The 22433-nt window shown below is 37.8% G+C and overlaps 1 protein-coding gene across 5 annotated transcripts in view; it reads right to left on the minus strand.

Moving 5' to 3' along the window:
* ASCC1 (activating signal cointegrator 1 complex subunit 1) overlaps nucleotides 1-22433 on the minus strand; it is a 152379-nt gene that overhangs the window by 76045 nt on the left and 53901 nt on the right. For 4 of the 5 annotated variants that reach the window (XM_037055838.1, XM_037055837.1, XM_037055840.1 and 1 more), the window contains exons 6-7: nucleotides 11928-12064; nucleotides 4871-4990 (exon numbers count right to left, since the gene is read on the minus strand). In XM_037055838.1, the coding sequence (XP_036911733.1) occupies nucleotides 4871-4990; nucleotides 11928-12064 (257 nt within the window). The remainder of the gene's footprint in view (nucleotides 1-4870; nucleotides 4991-11927; nucleotides 12065-22433) is intronic. The other variant, XM_037055839.1, reaches the window with a different exon arrangement.

The following is a 22433-nucleotide window of genomic DNA, read 5'->3' on the forward strand; positions in this document are numbered from 1 at the left end:
TGCGGGAATGAAATGTAATATATCAACATAATGTAATATATATTTTAATATCACATAATTTCATATATCAACATTTGGAAAATCCGCATAATTCAGTGAAACAATATTTTCTAAATGGCCAATGTTCCAAAATAATTCATGAGTTAAAAATCCAGGTAAAGTACAAGATAGATCAATGGATTTTATATAATAGTGAAATGTACATTAATATATTCAGATTTCACACTACAACTGACCTTTAAAAAATTATGACTTTCAAGTTTTGCTGAACTACCAAATATCCACAATTGTCTAAAAAGCCATTAAAGTATTCCTCAATTTTCCAACTACATTTCTTATATGATCTAATCAAAAGAGTGTATCACAATAAATTGAACAGAGAGGAGATAAAACTCGGCTATCTTCTATTGAAGAAATATGTAAAAATATAAAACAACAGACCTGACCAAAAATGGCTCTATCAGAAGAACAAAGCAAAGCCCAAAGCCAATACTTTTAAGCAACCAAGAGACAGGCAACCTATTAGATGCACAGTTCAAAACACCGGTGATCAGGATGCTCACAGAACTGGTTGATTTTGGTCGCAAATTAGATGAAAAAATGAAGGCTACACTAAGTGAAATGAAGGGAAATGCACAGGGAACCAATAGTGATGGATAGAAAACTGGGACTCAAATCAATGGAGTGGACCAGAAGGAAGAAAGAAACAACCAAACAGAAAAGAATGAAGAAACAAGAATTCAAAAAATGAGGAGAGGTTTAGAAACATCCAGGATATCTTTAAACGTTCCAACATCCAAATTATAGGGGTATCAGAAGGGGAAGAGGAATAGCAACAAGTGGAAAAGTTATTTGAACAAATAATAAAGGAGAACTTCCCCAATCTGGCAAAGGAAATAGACTTCCAGAAAGTCCAGGGAGCTCAGGGAGTCTCGAGTAAGGTGGACCCAAGAAGGAAAACACCAAGGCACACCATAATTACATTAGCCAAGATTAAAATAAAGGAGAGAGGACTTCCACCAAGATGGAGGCATAGGTGGAAACACTGTGCCTTCTCCCACAACCAAGTTTGAATACAACAAACGTTTGGAGAAACAAAGACTGAACCAAAGGACAGAAAATTGAATTATACAGAAGTCCGACTACATCTAACTGTTCAACGGGGATGGTAAGAGGGGCGGAGCCAGCAGCGAGCAGGGTGGGGCAGGACAGGGCCCCTGACCCAGGCCCACAGGCAGACGGGAACCAGTTGGGGTGCGGGGCAGACCTCGGGCACATATTCGCGCACAGTGAGACAGACCACACAGGCCCCAGGGGGCGAGGGCTGACGGTGGTGGCACACTCGCATGCAGTGGGATGAAACTCGTGGGCCTGGTGACAGCAGCAACTGCGGCACTGGTGAGGGCCGTGGCAGCAGGCGGCGGACAGGACGCCATAGCCCCTCTTTGACCCCGCCCCCACCTACAACATCACAACCCAGCAACTGAGTTGCCCTGTTCTAGTGAACACTTTAGGGCTCTGATCCTGCTATGGAACAGGCACGAACAACCTGAAAGATGGTGCAAGAAGAACTCAAAGTCCCAGAGCCAATAACTCTAAGCAACCGAGAAATTGCCAGCCTCTCAGAAGCACAATTCAGGACACTATTTATCAGGATGCTCACAGAACTGGTAGATTATAGTCACAAATTAGAGGAACAAAGTCACAAATTAGAGGAACATATGAAGGCTAAACTAATTGAAATGAAGGGAGATGCACAGGAAACCAATAGTGATGGAAAGGAAACTGGGACTCAAATCAATGGAATGGACCAGAAGGAAGAACAAAACATCCCACCAGAAAGGAATGAAGAAATGAGAATTCAAAAAAATGAGGAGAGGCTTAGGAACCTCCAGGACATCTTTAAACGTTCCAACATCCGGATTATAGGGGTACCAGAAGGGGGAAAGAAACAGCCACGAGTGGAAAACTTATTTGAACAAATAATAAAGGAGAACTTCCCCAGTCTGGCAAAGGAAATAGACTTCCAGGAAATCCAGGAAGCTCAGAGAGTGCCAAAGAAGTTGGACCCAAGAAGGAACACACCAAGGCACATCATAATTACATTAGCCAAGACCAAAATGAAGGAGAGAATCCTAGAAGCAGCAAGGGATAAGGGGACAGTCACCTACAAAGGAGTACCCATCAGACTGTCAGCGGATTTCTCAAAAGAGACCTTACAGGCAAGAAGGGGCTGGAAAGAAGTATTCCAAGTCATGAAATCCAAAGACCTACAGCCAAGATTGCTTTATCCAGCAAAACTTTCATTTAGAATGGAAGGACAGATAAAGTGCTTCTCAGATAAGGTCAAGTTCAAGGAGTTCATCATCACCAAGCCCTTATTATATGAAAGGCTAAAAGGACTTATATAGAAAAAGAAGATGAAAAATATGAACAGTGAAAGGACAGCAAACTCACAGTTATTAACAACCACACCTAAAACAAAAGCAAACCAAGAGGACAGCTAGATCAGGAGTGGAACCACAGAAATGAAGAACACATGGAGGGTTAGAAACAGGAGGGTGGGAGGGGGAGAAGGGGAGAGAAGGCACAGAAAATAGCATAGATGGTAGGTAGAAAATAGATAGGGGAGAGGGCGAGAATAGGGGGGGAAATATAGAATCCAAAGAACTTGAGACACGTGGTTATAAACTAAGGGGGGGAGAATGGTGGGGGAGGGAGGGTGCAGGTGGAGGGGATTGAAGGAGGGGAATAGAACAACTGTAATGGTATAATCAATAAAATATATTTTAAAAAATAAAATAAAATAAAATAAAGGAGAGAATCCTAGAAGCAGCAAGGGATAAGGGGACAGTCACCTACAAAGGAGTTCCCATCAGATTGTCAGCTGATTTCTCAAAAGAGACCTTCCAGGCAAGAAGGGGCTGGAAAAAAGTATTCCGAGTCATGAAAGGCAAGGACCTACATCCAAGATTGCTCTATCCAGCAAAGCTTTTATTCAGAATGAAAGGGCAGATAAAGCACTTCTCAGATAAGGTCAAGTTCAAGGAGTTCATCATCACCAAGCCCTTATTACCTGAAATGTTAAAAGGACTTATCTAAGAAAAAGAAGACAAAAAACATGAACAGAAAAAGACAGCAAACTCACAGTTATTAACAACCACAGCTAAAACAAAAGCAAATTAAGCGGACACCTAAAACAGAAGCAGAGCCACAGAAATGGAGATCACATGGAAGTTAGCAACAGGGGAGTGGGAGGAGGAGAGGTGGGGAGAAGGTACAAAGAATAAGTAGCACAGATGGTGGGGAGAAAATAGGGGGAGGGCAAGAGTAGTGTGGGAAATGCAGAAGCTAAAGAACTTATGACACATGGACATGAACTAAAGGGGGGAATGTGGGTGGGAGGGGGTGAGCAGGGTGGAGGGGAATGAAGGGGGGAAATGGGACAAGTGTAATGGCATAATCAATAAAATATAAAAATATATTTATAAAAAACAACAATGTCTATCTTCTCACTAAAACTTTCGGTTTGGAAAACTGAGTAATTTTTATGAAAAATGTTATTTATATCTAAAAAGAAATTATATTAGTTCTATTATGTTAATTAACAAATCTTAAATTTCTCAGTTTTAATTTTTAATAAAATAAATATTTATATAATCTATATAAAGAAAAGTTCTTTGGGCCATTCAATACTTCTTAAGAAATGAAAGAAATTTATGAAACCAAAAAGTCTAAGAACTGCTGTCTTATCCCTTGTTTCTGCTCACAAAGTTCAAAAGTAATACCTCCCATATACAGTAGTTTCACAACATAGCAAAGGTTGGAAAGCTATGACTTAAAACACAAAGGAAATAATCCATAGAGGCACCAAATTTGAACCTGGTAGAAATGTGTGAAATGCCCTAGGACAAGATCTCGCAGAGCCACTGGTATGCCCCGCAGGCACATGCCAAACGGTCCAGGACACACACGCAAAGATGATTCTATACCATTTTTCCTCCCTTCCCTTCAAAATTCACTCCCAACTGAACTGAGACATGAGATAAAATTGAGATTATCAATTCCAAATGTGATACGAGAAATATTACAAGCAATCCTCTAGGAAAGCAAATCAATTTGGGGCCCTGCCTAGAGACAAAGGTTTTCTCTAAACAGTTTCTGGTTCAGTGTGAGTTCTGTTCTATCCTGCCCTAATGAAAAAAAATCACACAAAAACAAACTTCTAATTCAAGTTGGGTTCATCTGCTCAACAAAGGTCATAACATTGAAAATGGTATTAACATCGGAAATGGCTCTGGATGCCTAGGATAGCCTCAGAAATAGCCTGGACTGCAGACTGAGATCCCTAAAAGGAATCTAGGTGTGGTAATAAACAGGAGTGAACTTCTTTTTTGATGTATGTGTTGATGAGTTAGTAAATGCCAAGCACTGTTCGGAAGCATTTATATAGATTAATTCAATCCTAATAATCTTATGATATTGATATGGTTATCACCACTTTGTCCAGGAAGTCACTAGATCTGCACTAGTTCACTTTTGTAACTATAACTGACACCCTAAAATGCCACCCTTCCTATTCTATCATCCTGGAATACATAAAGGAAACACTGAGTTCCATAAAACTAGACTGCTACTATCAATATCAATCATCCAAGTAACTTAATAATTATCAGACTAAAATACTTTTTCTACAACAAATTCTTTTTTTAAAATATCAGCTTACTATTTAAAAAAAAGAAAGAAAGTTAGACTGACACACTCTTTGCAATAATAAGATCTGAAAGAAAAGAAATCAAAACTAACTGAATTTCCAGGGATACTTTCAGGCACCTTTTGAATGAAACAAAGAAGTATTCCAGAAACATACCTGTTGGAGCCGTCTTTCATATGAACTTTGGCATAAAGAACATCCACCATGCCTGGATCATCATTCATGTATTCTATCCCTTCCATCTCTACTTCCAGGGGTTTGCCCCCAGAAATATCGCTGCAAAGGAAAAACCATTAGATTTTTATAATTATTTAAGCTAAGGGGGCTATAATAATATATTTTGAATCATGGTTAATATACACAGTCAAACTATACAAAAATGAAGTTGTTGGGGTTTTTATTAACAACTTTATCTAACTATCCTTCTAATTTCAAAATTCATTCATGTTTAATATACACAGACTAGAAACACTAGTATTTCCGAAGTCAACTAGCATGCTCAGAAATAGCAGTTCTGATTGACAAAGACATTTACTTTGTAAAACCCCACCTCTGAGGTTTTACATCATCCTTTCAGGCTGGTCTGATGGTAGTGAATTATCAGAATTCAACTAAAGTTAGTGTCATCATTTCTACAAGTTGCAAACAGTATTTCACTCACATAACAATGATGGAGCTATAAGTTAATATCACCTCTTTAAGAGCAATTTGGCAATATTTATAAAAGGCATCAAGAAGAAAAACCCTGTGTGAAGACAATTCAGTTTATGAGTCAACCCTAAGTAAATAATTATGAATTCAGCTACATATGCAATGATAGCAGATAAAGGACAGTTCTTTACATAAGAATTCCCACTGATAAATGCAGAAGTAATGACAGAATTAGAATATTACCATATCACCATTTTGCAACTCCTGATAAAATAACGGATCTTAGCAAAATCATCAATGGCCGCTAAAACTTAGACAAAAGTTTGGAGAAATTATAGAGATCCTTCTAAAAGACAGCTCTATAAACAGTGGGTCAGGCACCACTCCCAAATTCACTGAACAAGTTTATCACACACACAAAAAAGAAAACAACCAAACATGTGTCTCCTGATAGGATGCAATAGGGTTTTGACCAACACATTGTTTGGAGTAGCAAGAGACTGGAACAGACTAAATGTCCAATAACATAGGACTGATTAAATAAATCAAAATACTATGGGCAATAAATAAGCCATTCATGACTAAGAACGCTTTTCAGGTGCTGATAAATAATGATTATCTTTTTAAGTTTAAAAAAGCACACAACAATGTGCATGCTATAGTACTATTTATGCAAAAAGGGGGGTAATAAGAATATATACATATACACACATACATACATATACATTTGTTTCTACATACATAAAATCTCCGGAAGGATACAAAGACACTACAACATCTGTTGCCTTTAGAGAAGACAGCAGGGTGCCTGGTGGGATAGCAGTAGGAAGAAAACTCTTCAATGCCTATCCTTTGTGCCTTTAAAATTATGAACCATGTAAATGTATTGCTTATTAAAAAGTTATAATTTTTTAAAATACAAAAAAGAAGCCAAACACAAAAAGTATATATGCCAAACAATTCAATATACATGACATTAAAGAACAGCAAGATTAATCTATGGTACTAAAAATCAGAACGTCAGTTACTCCTCGAATGAGTGAATTTACTGAAAAGAGTGAACATAAAAGAACTTCATAAGGTGATGGCAATGTTCCACATGTTCATCTGGGTGTGGTTACATGGGTGTATACATTTGTCTTAACTCACCAACTATACTTAATATCTGTGCATTTTACTCTAAGTAATATACCTCAAAGAAAAAATATATATGCATATATAAAAAAGTATGGGAATATATAATCCAAAGCATTCATAGTAATTATCTTTAGCTAGTAAGGCTACAAGTGACACTTTTGTTTATCTAAATTTTTTGGCTTTTTAAAAACTAACATGTATTACTTTCATGTTAAGTAAAACCCACCATCCTGCTTTCTTCACAGACCATCAATAGGATTATACCAACTTCAACCAGAAAAGGCTTTGCTGTGCCAGGCTGAAACCCAGCTAAAAATCAGCTCACCACACAGCCTTCTCCAGGCCCCTCAACTCCAAGCCAGGGACTCTATCCATCTTGTCCACTTCTACATTCCCCAGTACCTGGCATGGTGCCTTATATAAAATTGGTACTCCATAAATCTCTGGTAAACACTGATTGGATGTTCTACTATAAAGGGAGAAGCTGTTCTGAACAATTTTGAGAAGAAAGTGGACATACGTTATATTGTTATTGAATAAAATATGGGACTGGCTCAAAGACAAAAAGATGCTAGAATCCACCAAAAGACAATTTCAAAAAGGCAAAACAAAAAAGTTCTCTTGATATTGAACTAAAGCCATAAAAGACTCTTTATAGCCTAGGAATCCTAATGGTAAAGATTCCTTTAAAACTTCAAGACCATATGATTGCACAAGACCAGAATTTTTCTCAGTGGGAAACTAAACAACTGAACTAATTTAGACAAATATTTGAAAAAGAAAAATTACAGCCTTGATGATAAGTATCCTGTAACTACCTCTAATAAGTGGTTATTACAAAAACTCAAGCCAAGCTCTGAGGCCTTTAGTTTCAATCAACAATACAGCGTATCTTCATTCCAAGTAATAGCCAAAGAATTCAATGTGAAAGACTGCCATTCAATCCCTTCAAAGTGCAGTCAATAAAACATTTTTTAAAGAACAACTTAATACTAACCATACATTCCTCTACGTTTCTCAGCTTTTAAAAAAAATATTTTATTTATTTATTTTTAGAGAGAGGGGAAGGGAAGAAGAAAGAGTGGGAGAGAAACATCAATGTGTGGTTGCCTCTTGTGTGTCCTCTACTGGAGACCTGGCCTGCAATACAGGCACGTGCTCAGACTGGGAAGTGAACCGGTGACCCTTTGCTTCAAAGGCCCGTGCTCAATCCACTGAGCTATACCAGCCAGAGCCATTTTTCAGCTTTAACACTATACAGTTAGAGTACCAGAAAGCACCATACCATTAGTTTCTCTTCCCACTAAAATGTTTTTCCTGGGTTACTTAATGTTATATCCTTGCTTACCCCTAGAAGTTACCCCTAGAAGCAACGTGAACAATGTCTTTGTATCTTCTGCAAAAAACTGAAGATGCTGCTTATGATCATTCTGGTTTATTTACATCAAGATTTACGTAAGCAGTTTTTCTTGAATTAAGAACCAGAAAAGGATTCTCCTAAAACGTTACGTTCATTTTTATCAAGTAACAACTATAATAATTGATGCATTTCTTTCTGGAATTTAGTTCAAGTATAATGGTCCTCGAAACTACTAAATTTTAATGCTCAAGTACATTAATCTTACCTTGGTTTCAGATAGAACTTTTCCCCATTCCACCTTTATGGTGTCTGAGCTCTCTAACTTTAACATTTCTTTTGTATATACATCCACACTATGATAAACTACCTCAAATCCTTGGAATTAGATGGCGTACCAATAACAAAAAAATGAAATAATGAAACAGGATCCATAGCCTGCCTTATGAGTAGAAACAGAAACATTTCAATTTATCCCTGGGATTTATCAAGAAGGAGATTAAAAAACAGGAGAGAAATCCAATGGTTTGCCTGACAGATGCCCTGACTTGGTGACCAAACTATTTACTGCACCTGGAACACCAGTGAGGATATTTTTCAATTCGGTGACATCTGAGGCCATAATTAAGAACCAACAGTTGTCCATGGGTATTTTTCCTCCTCTTCTCTCCTCCTTGTCCCTTTTTAACTTCCTCGGTTTAACCTCAGGCCTACTGGGAACACTCGAGCACAAGCAGAGTGATACTGGAGCTACGGAAGTGCTGCCTGTTTGTCTGACTCGACACTCAGAGGCATCCCACTGCTCGTGGTCCACACCTCTCTAAGAAAGGTCACCAGGGACACATTTAGGGCATCAGCATTTGCAGAACACATGAAACACTCACTGTGAATAATTCTTCACAGCTACACTAGTCTTTAGCCTAAGAATTGAAATCAAAGTTCTGTTTCTCATCAGGCAATATTCTTCTACTCAAAAACTATCTCCCAATTTAAAACAAATATTTGACCATCCATTTCTGTAAAATACCTATGTAGCATCACATTTTAATTAAAATCCAATAAAGCCAAATTTAATATTTAAATTTTAAAAGCCATCAAAGTAAACTATAGTACATTATACAATGGTCTATTGATTTTTAATGCTTTCATTTTTATATTTTAATTGAAGATATTTACATCATAAAAAGTTCAGGTTATAAATACCATCATTTATTGAAGTATAAAGGCTGATACCAAAGAGCAAGGATAAAGAAAAAAAGTTAGATGATGCATTTTACTCACCAGAGCTGTAATATAAGTATTTTTTTTAAAGGAGAGATTTCTTCCTTCTAGTAAAGCAAAGCATTTCTAATCAACCAACCAATTCTAATTCTTGTTCTCCTCAAAAATAAATTAATTTTGCATTGTATACTTTTTAAACAAGTGTGTGTGGCAGAGAGGAAGGTAGAAGAGGAGTGGAGAGATTTGTTTTATTTGCTGGTTTCAAATCTTACCAGCTTCCTGAAAAGAGCATATTCAATAGATTTTCTGCCTGCATTGCAGATTTTTGACAGGGTAACTTTGTCCTATTTCAAAAGCTTTGCTGAACTTTAAAAATTACAATAACTGTTTTCATCCTGTCATGTCAAAAATTCTTAGGAACCACTAAGACTGCTCCTCATTACCTATGCACAGCAACCCCAACATGCTTAAAGGACCCTGATTGTCATTTAGACACAAAAGGCACCAAGAGACATAAAAAAAGAGGAACTCAGCTAAATCCTCACATAGCTCAGGATAAACCCTCAATGACTAAAAACCTGTGACCTGATTTTTTTTTATTTAAGAAGAAAATTTATTTTGTAACAGTATATTTAATGAGATTCTTATGGAATGTCAGGATTCTGAAAAACTCAGATTCATGGCTACATAGTCAGGAACAATAGGCAAAAAGCAAAATATTGGTTCAGTGAGGAAAACACTGCTGCTGCAGCATCTTAATCGGCTCAGCCGGTCATCAAAATACCATACACTTGGAGGCTGAAACAACAGACATTTATTCCCACAGATATGGAGGCTGGGAAGTCAAGATAAAGGTTCTGCTGATTTGATTTCTTGTGAGAACTTTCTCTGTGGATTGCAGATGGCTACATTCTCACTGTGTCCTCACATGGTGAAGTGCTTTTTCATAAGGTAAAAAAACCCAAATATTTCTCTGAACAAATATTTTTATCTACCCTAAAAAAATTTTAGCAGGATTATCCCAATGGCAGTCAAGAAAATGTAGTTGCTTTCATTTTCGTTTAGCAAAAAGTGGCCTGGGTATAATTTAAAGTGTCAGAATTCATTCTAAATTGCTCTGCTTTGTAAGGTAAAACATAAAGTTTTCTTTTATGCAAGGAAAATTGTAAATATCTTACCAAAAACACCAAATTATTTTGTAAGATCATGAGAGAACAGTTACATTCATTACTGAACAAATGAGAGAAAGAAGTATTCTTTGCTGTTTGAGGTCCACGAAGAACAGGCAGACTGCAAACCCAAACAGCTTATGATTTTGCTCAAGAAAAATATTTTGTCTTCAAAACAATTAATAAAAAGAAGTGGCCCACAAGTGAGTCATTGTATTACACAGTTTCATATACAACATAACTACAGAAATTTTTTTTCCTTTTACGTTGTTTACCCAATGAACCAGATAACCCATTTCTACAAGGCAATGATACAATAGTATAGGACCTGAATAGTATTAATAGATTTTTCAAAAAACAAAACTATTCAAGTGAGTCAGTCTTCAAATTTATTATTCTTCATCAATCTTAAGTAAAAGGAGTAAAGTGAGAGGGAGGAAGAGATGCTTCTTTGAAATAAATCTGTTAGTGTCCTCGCTGATATGGCTCAGCAGTTTGAGTGCCGGCCTGGGAACCAAAGGGTCTCTGGTTCGATTCCCAGTCAGGGTACATGCCTGCATTGTGGCCTGAGTCCCCAGTAGGGGATGTGTGAGAAGCAATGAGGTTTCTGTCTCTATCTCCCTCCCTTCCCCTCTCTAAAAATAAATAAATAAATCATTTAAAAATTCTGTTAGGTCAGATGTATGTGTAAATTAAAATTTTACAGTAAAAAGAATGACAACTTAGGACCTAGAACAACAATGCTTTCTCTGAGTCAAAACATTTGCTTGGGTAGTTTTTGGTCTCCTCACTATGACTCACACGAAATTACTTGTAATAATAAAAAAGAAAGTGAAAGCCTGCATTTCTGAAATACCTGAAGACTTTCTTAGAGGAGCAGGTTGTAGTGCTGAGTTACCGCAGTAGGTAGAATAATGGCTCTCCAAAGATGCTCACATACCACGGTCGGGAGTCTGTAAATACACTACCTGGCATGGCAAAGAGACTTTCGCAGATGTAATTTAGGTTATCAGTTTGAAATGGAAAGATTATCCTGGATTTTCTGGGTGGACTCCAATCAAAGGGTGTCCTTAAAAGTAGAGAACCTTTCCCTGCTGCGGCTAGAGAGAGATGTGACAACAGAAAAAAGGTCAGAGAGGTGCGATGTTGCAACTGCTGATACAGAGGAAGGAAACCATTAACCAAGGAATGTGTGTGGCCCCTAGAAGCTGGACTTGAGAGACAAGGAAACAGATTCTCTTCCCTAGAGTCTCCAAAAAGGAACACAACCTGCCAAACCTCGATTTTAGCACAGTAAAACCCTATCAGACTTCTGCCCCCCAGAACTATGAAATTTATATTATTTTAAGCCACCAACCTTGAAATAATGTGTTACAGACACCCAGAAAACTAATACAGTAGCCTATACTCTTTGATAGATAATGAAGAGAATTTCCTTTTGGAGAAATAATGGCACATCCTATTAAAAGCAAAATTTGCCCACTGAACTAGTATAAGTTAGGTAGAGGCTTTCCATAAAAGTGTATAAATATATGCTTTAAATCCACTTTAAATCTTTCAGACAATGGTCTAGTGTTAATTGTTACAAATGGGTAAGTCAACAACCTTGTTCCCACGTCACCCAGTTCTCTAGGCCAATACAGGCAACCGCCCTGCCCCACTCCTGCGGATTACTCACTCAATGAAGTCCTCTTTACACTGCTTTAGCATCTCACATGTCTGCTGGATCTCTTGCTCACTCAAAAGTACCAACATCCCAATCGTTAGATGAAGTTTTTTTGGGTTCTGGAATATACTGCTATCAACTCCACGATCCTGTTATCAAAGGGAGAAAAATAAGAAACTCAGCCCATACAAAAATAAATGGTAGGAATAAAATTTAGAGTCCAGAAATGAATCCACACATTTACATATAAGGACCTGATTTTCAACCAGGATGCCAAGAAAATTTAATGAAGAAAGAAGAGTCTCTTCAACAAATAATGCTGGGCCAACTGAATATCCATGCAAAAGAATGAAGTTAGATCCCTACTTTATATTATATACAGGCATTAAATCAAAATGGAGTCATGAACTACTAATACATGTATCAATATAGATAAGCCTCAAAAACATTAGCTAAGCTAAAAAAACCCAGATGCAAAAAATGATGCATTATATGATTTCATTTATGTGAAATGGATAAAAAAAGGCAAATCTATAGAGACTGAAGATTAATGGTTGCTTGGGGTCCAGGAGAAGACTGCAAACAGGCAGGATGGGTCTTTTTGGATTGATGGAGATGTTCTAAAACTGGATTGTGGCAAAGGCTGCACAACTCTGTAAATTTACTGAAAACTGAACTGCACACTTAAGATAGGTGTATTTTTAAAAATTTTATTTATTGATTTTTATTTTTTTTAGTGAGAGAGAGGGGAAGGGGGAGAAAAAGAGTACATGCCAGGGATCAAACCCACAACCTTGGTGTATCAGGACAATGCTCCAACTGACTGAACTACCCAGCCAGGGTAGTTTTTTTGGTACATAAACTATACTCCAACAAAGCTGTTAAACATAAACATGTGTATGCATGCCTTTTCTTTTTAAGAGTATCCAAGAAATCCTGAAGAAAGTTTTTACCTAGAATTCAACCTACTGAGAGTTATCCACAGAATAATTTAAGAGTGTTCATCTCTTCAAATACCATATGACTTCACTTATATATGGAACTAAAAAGTAAAATAAATGAACAAAAAAATAGAAACATTCATAGATACAGAGAACAGACTGAAGGTTGCCAGAGCGGGGGATGTTGAGGGGCTGGGTGAAAAAGGTGGAGGGATTAAGAAGTACAAGCTCGTAGTCACAAAACAGTCACATGGATGTAAAGTACAGCGTAGGGAATGTGGTCAATAATATTGTAATTACTACAAATGGTGCCAGGTTGGTACCTGAAACATTGGGGAGGGAGGACACCTTATAAAGTATATAACTGTCTAACCACTGTGCTGTTTACCCAAAACTAATAAAAAATAATAGTGAATACACGCTCTAATTGAAAAACAAATAATAATAATAATAATACAGTGAAAACAAATCTACTGAAATAAACTGGATATTTGGATAGTGATACTGGGAAAAAAAAGAGTGATCATCCCTCACTTGATCTTTCCTTTTGATGACTTTGACAAAGGTCTTTCTACCTATAATGTTAAAAACACCATGTACACATTGAGGTCTTTGTAGATGATTAAGTTGGTATCTGAAATCACTAAGACAAATATGGTTTTTCTTAATAAATTATGTTGGGGCAATTGGACGGATCCTTGGAAAAAGAATACAATTATATCTATTCTTTGCACCACACACAAGAATGAATTCCAAATCAAAGACTAAAATGTAAAAAATGAAGCTATACAAGTACAAAAAGAAAACATAGATGAATTCCTCTTTAACTTGAATATAGACAAAGGCGTTCCAACTAAGATCAGAAATCCACCCTGGCTAGTGTGGCTCAACAGGCTGGATGTCATTCCGCAAGATGAAAGGTCACTGGTTAGATTCCTGGTCAAGGCACATGCCTAGGACTAGTGTCCTTATAAAAAGAGGAGCATAAGCACACAGAGAAAAGACCATGTAAGGACACAACAAAAAGGCAGACGTCCACAAGCCAGGAAGAAAAGTCTCATCAGAAAAAAACCCTGCCAGCATCCTGATCTTGGACTTCAAGCCTCCAGAACTGTGAGAAAATAGATCTCTGTTGTTTAAGCCACTCAGTCTGTGGCATTCTGTTATAGCAGCCCAAGTGTCTAATACACCGAGCAATCCCACTTCTGGGAATTTATCCTGAGGATATATTTTCAACAATATGAAACACCTGTGCACAAGGTTAGTGACTGGAACATTACTGGAAAATATCTAAATGTCCAAGTACAGAAGATTGGCTGAAAACCATATATAAACACATGTGTAAACTGATATAAAGGAATTTTTCAGGACATAATGGCAAGTGAAAAAAGGACAGTGCACAAGAGCATATAGTTTGCTACCATCTGCGTAAAAACAAGGGAAGATAAGAAAACATACACATACCTATTTATCTTTACAAAAGGAACACAGGACATATAAACCAAAAAGCAATCAAGTTGGTTACCTACAAGGGATAAGGAGAACAGGGTACAAGGGACTCAGGAACATGCTCCACTTCTTCTGAATATGCCCTTTGTACAGTTTTGATTTTGGGAAGCATGTTGATACTCTATATAATCAAAATAAAATTATTAACAAGGATGGGAAGGAGGAAAAATACTAAATGTTGGAAGCAAACTGAAAATTAACCAACCTGCATTTCAAATAAATACCAAATCTATACTAAAGGGGGTTTTAAAAAGAACTAATCCAAGCAACTTAAAAATACAAAATCTGACTATATATCTCAGTTGGGTTTTTTTAGATGGATTATAGGATTGAGTGAATGTGTAAGGAGAAACATAAAAATATGGAACAGGCACCCTGACCAGCATAGCTCAGTTGCTTCGCGTCGTTCCACAAAGCAAAATGTCATTGGCTGGATTCCCACTCAGGGCACATGCCTGGGTTGCGGGTTCCATCCCAGATCAGGACACATGAGAGGCAATCTATCAATATTTCTCCCTCACATCGATGTTTCTCTCCTTCTCTTTGTCCCTCCCTTCCCCTCTCTGTAAAAATAAATAAACAAAATCTATTTTAAAAATTATGGAATGCTGGAGGGAAAGAAAGAACACTGTGGAATGGAGTGCAATTGAAGATACCTTTGTGAACTCTTGACTTCTAAAATATATACAGTTGGCACTCTGTATCTGTGGGTGTCATATCTGTGGATTCAACCACCAACTGCAGATCAAAAACATTTGGAAGAAAAATTTCAGAAAGTTCCAAAAAGCAAAACTTCAATTTGTCACACACCAAGCACTAGGCTGACTCCACACAAATGAAGTAACGTATAGACCTGCCCTGCTGCAGCCTGTATGCACATAGACTATATGCAAATTCTATGCCATTTTATATAAGGGACTTGAGCATTCTTGGATTTTAGTATCTGCAGGGGGTAGTGGAACCAATCCTGGTTACTGAGGGACAACTGCTGGATACTGAGAGACAACTGTATATGCACAAATATATATATATATATACACATACAAAAAATACATATGTTTTCCAGCTCTGTCCATAGCAAAGGACCTAGGAGTAAAGATATTTTGAGCACATCTAGCACCGTTTTGGTCTCTAAAACCATTTCCCACAAAATGGAACCTGGGTTCTCAGAGGAATGGCTAACTCCAGGGTTGGGTCAGGGAAGTACAAGGTAAGCCTAGAACATCTTATTATGCAAGAAAGTACAGGAGTAATAGTGGTGGGGTACGGAAGGAAGGCATGTCACCAACACAGAAACCAGCTTGAAGGGCCCCCTACTGGTTAAACAAGGAAAAATTTGAACACTAAAATAATTAAGAAGAGTAATAATGTATAAACTACTGAAAAAATAGGAATGCACAATTCTTTACCAATAATAGATGAGAAGAGAACATTGTTTCTTGTAATATAACACTGAATTGTAATTGGTAAATATGGCAATGATATGCAAGTTAGAAAATCATAAGTTTGTAACCATTAAAGCAAAGATTGGTTCAGGAAAGAATCATCAAAGGATATTAAATCAAAGGGGTGATTTTGTTGAGAAGCTGAATCTTTGCATAGTCTTAAATGTCTCTCAACAGACTGCCTACTAGTTGTATGAAAAAATAATAGCAGCCACACATAAAAGAAATCAATCACACCTGGTCTGGCTGGTGTAAAAATTCACATTACTAACAAAGGACATCATCTCTAGAAGAGGTGTGTTGAGAAAGATACATCATCACTTATGCAATGTTCTAGCCAGAAATGCATAACCTCAGTCTACTCATAAGGAAATACTGGACAGACCCCAAATGAGCATTCTATTTTTTTAAAGTTATTATTTATTAAAGAAGCATTCTATCTAAAAAAAATAAAATAAAGTCAATATCAAGAAAGACAAAGAAAGGCTGTGGAAATGGTCCAGATTCAGAGAGACTGAAGAAACACAACTAAATTCAATACCTAGTCCCAGTCTGGGTCCTGTATCAGAGGGGGAAAATGCTGTGTGGACAAAACTAGGGTATGGATGACAAAATACAGATAAAAGTATCCATGTTACATTTATTAAAGCCGATAACTATATGGCTATTATGTTTTTAGAAATCATGATTTCATAGGAAATATATATCGAAGTATTTAGGGTAAATGGCCATAACATACACAATACACTCTAAACTGGTTCAGAAAGAAAGAAAAGACCAAAAAAATGCTAAAACAAGTAGAGTAAAATATTAATAGGTGAATATGAATAAAGGATATTATCTATAGTTTTAAAACTGTTCTGTGAGTTTAAAATTATTAGTATCCTATTGCTGCTATAACAAATTACCACAAACTTAGTGGTTTTAAAACTACTCAAATTTATTATCTTACTATCTAGAAAAAGGAAGCTCTAGAACTTTTCTTTCCTTACCTTACTCTTTGGGACCCTACCACTTCAGTCAACTTGAGTTCTCTTGCTAAGAAAACAATGCCTACTGGAAAACAAAGCAGGACACAAAAGAGCAAGAAGTGGAACAGATGGGCACCCCACAGGCCACATAATCTGTAGTATTTAGGGGGAATCTAAGTCATAGGAGTTCATAGTCCTTTAAGTGTGCTAGAGATCATATAATCTATATGTAACCCTAGGTAGTATTTTAATAAATGGGAAACACCCTAAATTTTACCCTGCCTAGCAATGCCATCTACTGAGAAAAACTTTTCTCTTACTGAATTATCTAAAATTAATGTAGAAACAAATAATCTTCGTGGCAATGACATGAATCTCTGGAGACACCATTTTTCTTGGAATATAGCACATTCCCTTCCACAAGCAGCTTCTTTGAAATGAATCAAGACAAACATCAAACTTTCTACTCCAGGAGTTTAATTACATGGGCACTGCTCCAAGTTCACCATTACTCAGAGCTGGAACTACTTTACTCCATTAGGTTGGCTAACCAGGCTGGCGCCTGAAAATTCTAATGGTAGTGACCTTCCATCCAGCAAGGAAAAGCAGAGTATTATAACAGAAATTCCCTGGGGCAGTTTGTCAAGATGTAAAAAAAAAAAAAAAATTGTTCCTAAATCACATCAGTAAGTCTCAGTTGCTTTGTTAAATAAGGTCTCATCCAAGGAAAAAATGCATGCAAAAGCTACCTCCACAGAAAGCATATATGTAGGCCAAAACAACAGCTCAGAGTTCAAAGTCATGTCCTTAGCTCAGCAGTCCCAGGTGCAAAACCTTAAACCTCTCATCCAAACTACAGCTTCATGATTTACCACTAACAATCACCACATCATCACTTGGCCCTTCACTGATTGCACTTTTTATAAAATTATATTTTATTGATTATGCTACTACAGTTCTCCCAATTTTCCCCCTTGGCCCCCCTCTACCAGCACCCTCCACTCCCTTGGGCAATCCCCACTCCATTTTCAAGTCCATGAGTCATGCACATTAAGTGTTTTTACTACTCCATTTCCTATACTTACCTTACATCCCCATAGCTATTCTGTGCCTATTTGTACTTCTTAATCCCCTCACCTTTTCACCCATTCCCCCACACTCCCTTCAACTAGCAAAACTCCCTCCATATCCATTTCATATAATAATGGTTTGGTGATGATGAACTCTAGTTTTTCTTGTCTGGGAAGCTCTTTCTCTGCCCTTTGATTCTAAATGATAGCTTTGCTGGGTAGAGCAATCTTGGCTGTAGGTCCCTGCTTTTCATGACTTGAAATATTTCTTGCCAACCCCTGCTAGCCTTCAAAGTTTCTTTTGAGAAATCAGCTCAAAGTCTTGGGAATTCCTCTGTAGATACTAAGTGCTTTTCTCTTGCTGCTTTTAAGATTCTCTCTTTATCTTTAACCTTTGGTATTTTAGTTATGACGTGTCTTGGAGTGGGCCTCTTTGCATCCATAATAATTAGGGCTCTCTGTGCTCCCTGGACTTGCATGTCTATTTCCTTCACCAAATTGAGGAAGTTTTCTTTCACTACTTTTTTCAAACAGATTTCCAATTTCTTGATCTTCCTCTTCTCCTTCTGGCACCCCTATGATGTGAATGTTGGACCTCTTAAAATTGACCCAGAGGCTGCTTATAATATCCGCATTTTTTTTATTCTTTTGTCTTCTTCTTGTTCTGATTGGTTGTTTTTTGCTTCCTTATGTTCCAAAGTTTGACTGATTCTCAGCTTCATCACCTCTGCTGCTGTTTTTCTGTAAAGTGTTCTTTATTTCAATTAGTGTTTCCTTCATTTCTGACTGGATCATTTCTGTGCTGTTGAAGTCCTCACTAAGTTCCTTGCACATTGTTATATAACCAGTGTTTTGAACACTGCATCTGATAGACTGTTTATGCCCATTTGTTTCAGTTCTTTTTCTGGAATTTTGACCTGTTCTTTCATTTGGGCCCTGTTTCTTTGTCTCCTCATTTTGGCAGTCTCCCTGTGTTTGTTTCCATGTATTAGCTAGAGCTGCTATGACTTCATGTCTTGGTAGTGTGGCCTAATGTCGTAGGTGTCCCCTTGGGTCCGGTGACACAGCTGCCCGTTACCTAAGCTGGGTATTGGAGGTGTACCCTTCATTTGGCTGAGCACACCCTCCTCTTGTAGTTGAGCCTTGACTGCTGTTGGCAGGTCAACAGGAAGGATTTACCCAGCCCAGTCAGCTGCAAGGATTGGCTGTGAACACTTACCACCAACCTCTGCCCTGCACAGATTATCAGGAGTACAGGGGCAGGATGGTGGTATTCCAATGTGGTCTGTACCTGTCCACTGGGTGCACAGGCTCTGGATTTCCCAAGTGGCGCAGGTCACTTGGGAAAATTTATAACTATAAATCCCATAACTTCATATACATTAAGAATCTTAAATTTGCCCTGAATGGCACAGCTTCATGGATTGAGTGTGGGCTGCAAACCAAAGGGTCACCAATTTGATTCCCAGTCAGGGCACATGCCTTGGTTGCAGGCCAGGTCCCCAGTGGGGGCCACATGAGAGGCAACCACACATTGATATTTCTCTCCTTCTCTTCTCCCTCCCTCCCCGTCTCTAAAAATACATAAATAAAACCTTTTAAAAAAAGAATCCTAAAGTACACACTAAAGATTTTTTATAAATAAATTTTATTCTTCAGTGAATAGTACTAAATGAAGAAAACTAAGGGGAGACCCCAATCCATTAGCCATTTCTTCCCAGGGTTAGCCTTCACATAGAATATGAGCAGAATTATGTCATTTCTGAAGTTATAACCTATTGGATTCTCCAGGTAGCCTGAAAAATCCCACTGCTTTAGACGGATACATAAGCCTTCAGAATGCTCCACCAAACACAGCTTTGAATTCGTTTTTCATTACTGATGTGCTTTTTACTGGATCCTGCTATTAAGTAAAATGAAATTATAGCAGCATTACTAGCTATAGAATGATTGAGAGATATACAGGGTTTTAACATACGTCTTGAACTAGCAGACAGTAAGACATCTTTGAATCTTAATACAGGAGAGGAAAGAGTGAAAAAATAGGGTGCAGTTTATGTGCAGGTCACATAGATGAGAAATACCTTGCTGATGCCTGTGAGCAGCTAAATCCTACACACAGGGATAATGGTGATAATGTCTGCAGTCAAACATTTCTTATATCATTGATCAGCACAAAGGAAGGTAATTTCGGGAAACGCTATTCTAAAACGTAAATTCACATTTCCTTGGACAGTCAAGGGTGAGTTCAAAGACAAGCATGCCCAAACAGAGAAAAATAGAAAAAAGAGACCAACCAATTTTTTTTAGGGAGGGAGACACACAGACAAAAGACATCAATTTTGTTGTTCCACATATTTGTGCATTCATTGGTTGTTTCTATGTGCCCTGGCCAGAGATGGAGCCCACAACCTCAGCAAATGAAGAAGATGCTTATAACCAACTGAGCTATCCATCCAGGACAAGAGGTCAACTACTTTAAAGGCAGAAAAGAGATGTTCAAGAAAGAGTGTGGGTGACCCTGGCTGGCGTAGCTCAGTGGATTGAGCGCAGGCCTGCGAACCAGACGATCGCGGTTCGATTCCCAGTCAGGGCACATGCCTGGGTTGCAGGCCAGTTCCTTGCAGGCTAACTACCAGCAGGGAACGCACAAAAGGCAACCATACATTGATGTTTCTCTCCCTCTCTCCTTCCCCTCTAAAGATAAATAAATAAAATCTTTAAAAAAAAAAGAAAGAAAGAGTGTGGGTGACCCAGCCAGTGTGGCTCAGCTGGTTGGGCATCATGCCACAAACCGAAAGGTTTGATTCCTGGTCAGAGCATTTGCCTGGGTTGCAGGTTCAGTTCCTGGTAGGGGATTGCACAGAAGGCAACTAATCCATGTTTCTCTCTCATATCAATGTTTCCCTCTCTTTCTCCCTCCCTTCCCCTCTCTCTAAAAATCAAAATTAAAATTAGATTAAAAAATGTGAAGGAAGTTCAAGATGAGACCTGAGAGTACAAACTTGCCTGCTGTATTAAAAATGTGACCGTCACAACAGAAGGCAGTCCTGAGAGGGAAGTTCATAGCAAAGAGGCTCACCTAAAGAAGATAGAAACATTTCAAACAAACAACCTAACCCAACGCCTTCAAGAACTTGAGGAATGATAACAAAGACAGCCCAGAGCAAGTAGAAGGAAGGAAATAGCCAAGATCAGAGCAGAATTAAATGACATAGAGACTAAAAGCACAATTGTAAGGATCAATGAATCCAGGAGTTGTTTTTTTGAAAAGATAAACAGAATAGACAAACCTTTAAGTAGGCTCAGGAAGAAAAGATGAGAGAGGACCCAAATAAACACAACCAGAAATGAAAAAGGAGAGATTACAACTGATACCACAGAAATAGAAGGGACTGTGAGAAATTACTACGCACAACTGTATGCCAAGAAATTTGAAAACCTAGGTGAAATGGACAAATTTCTAGAAAAATATAATCTTCCAAAACTCAATGAAAAAGAAGTAGAAAACCTGAACAGGCCAACAGCAGCAGATGAAATTGAAGAAGTAAGCCCTGGCTGGTGTAGCTCAGTGGGTTGAGCACGAGCCTGCGAACCACATGATCGTGGTTTGATTACCAGTCAGGGCACATGCCTGGGTTGCAGGCCAGTTCCCAGCAGGGGACTCATGAGAGGCAACCATACATTGATAATTCTCTCCTTCCCTCCCCCTCTAAAGATAAATAAATAAAATATTTTTTAAAAAGAAAAGAAAAAGAAATTGAAGAAGTAATCCAAAAACTCCCATCACAGAAAAGCCCTGGACCAGATGGTTTCACAGGAGAATTCTACAAAGCTTTAAGGAAGAGCTAACCCCTATTCTTCACAGACTATTCCAAAAAATTCAAAATGATGGAAGACTTCCAAACTCTTTTTATGAAGCCAGCATCATCCTAATTCCAAAGTCAGATAGAGACACAACAAAGAAAGAAAACTTCAGGCCAATATCGCTGATGAACATAGACACTGAAATCCTCAGTAAAATACTCGCAAATCGCACCCAACAATACATCAAAAAGATCATACACTACGACCAAGTGGGATTCATCCCAGGGATGCAAGGATGGTTCAATATTCGTAAATCAGTAAATGTAATACATCACATAAACAAAACCAAAGACAAAAACCACATGATCATATCAATAGATGCGGAAAAAGCTTTTGATAAGGTACAACACCCATTTTTGATAAAGGTACTCAGAAAAATGGGAATAGAGGGAGCATTCCTCAATATAATAAAGGCCATATATGAAAGACCTACAGCCAACATCATACTCAATGGGCAAAAACTAAAAGCTTTTCCACTAAGATCAGGAACAAGACAAGGTTGCCCACTTTCACCACTTCTATTCAATATAGTATTAGAAGTTCTAGCCACAGCAATCAGACAAGAAAAGGAAATAAAAGGCATCCAAATCGGAAAGGAGGAAACAAAACTGGCATTGTTTGCAGATGACATGATAGTGTACATGGAAAACCCTATAGCCTCTACCAAAAAACTGCTGGAACTAATAAATGAATTTGGCATAACAGCGGGATACAA

This window comes from Sturnira hondurensis, unplaced genomic scaffold (assembly GCF_014824575.4).
Source record: "Sturnira hondurensis isolate 20B ecotype Veracruz unplaced genomic scaffold, ASM1482457v3 Scaffold0008761, whole genome shotgun sequence".
Lineage (NCBI taxonomy): Eukaryota > Metazoa > Chordata > Mammalia > Chiroptera > Phyllostomidae > Sturnira > Sturnira hondurensis.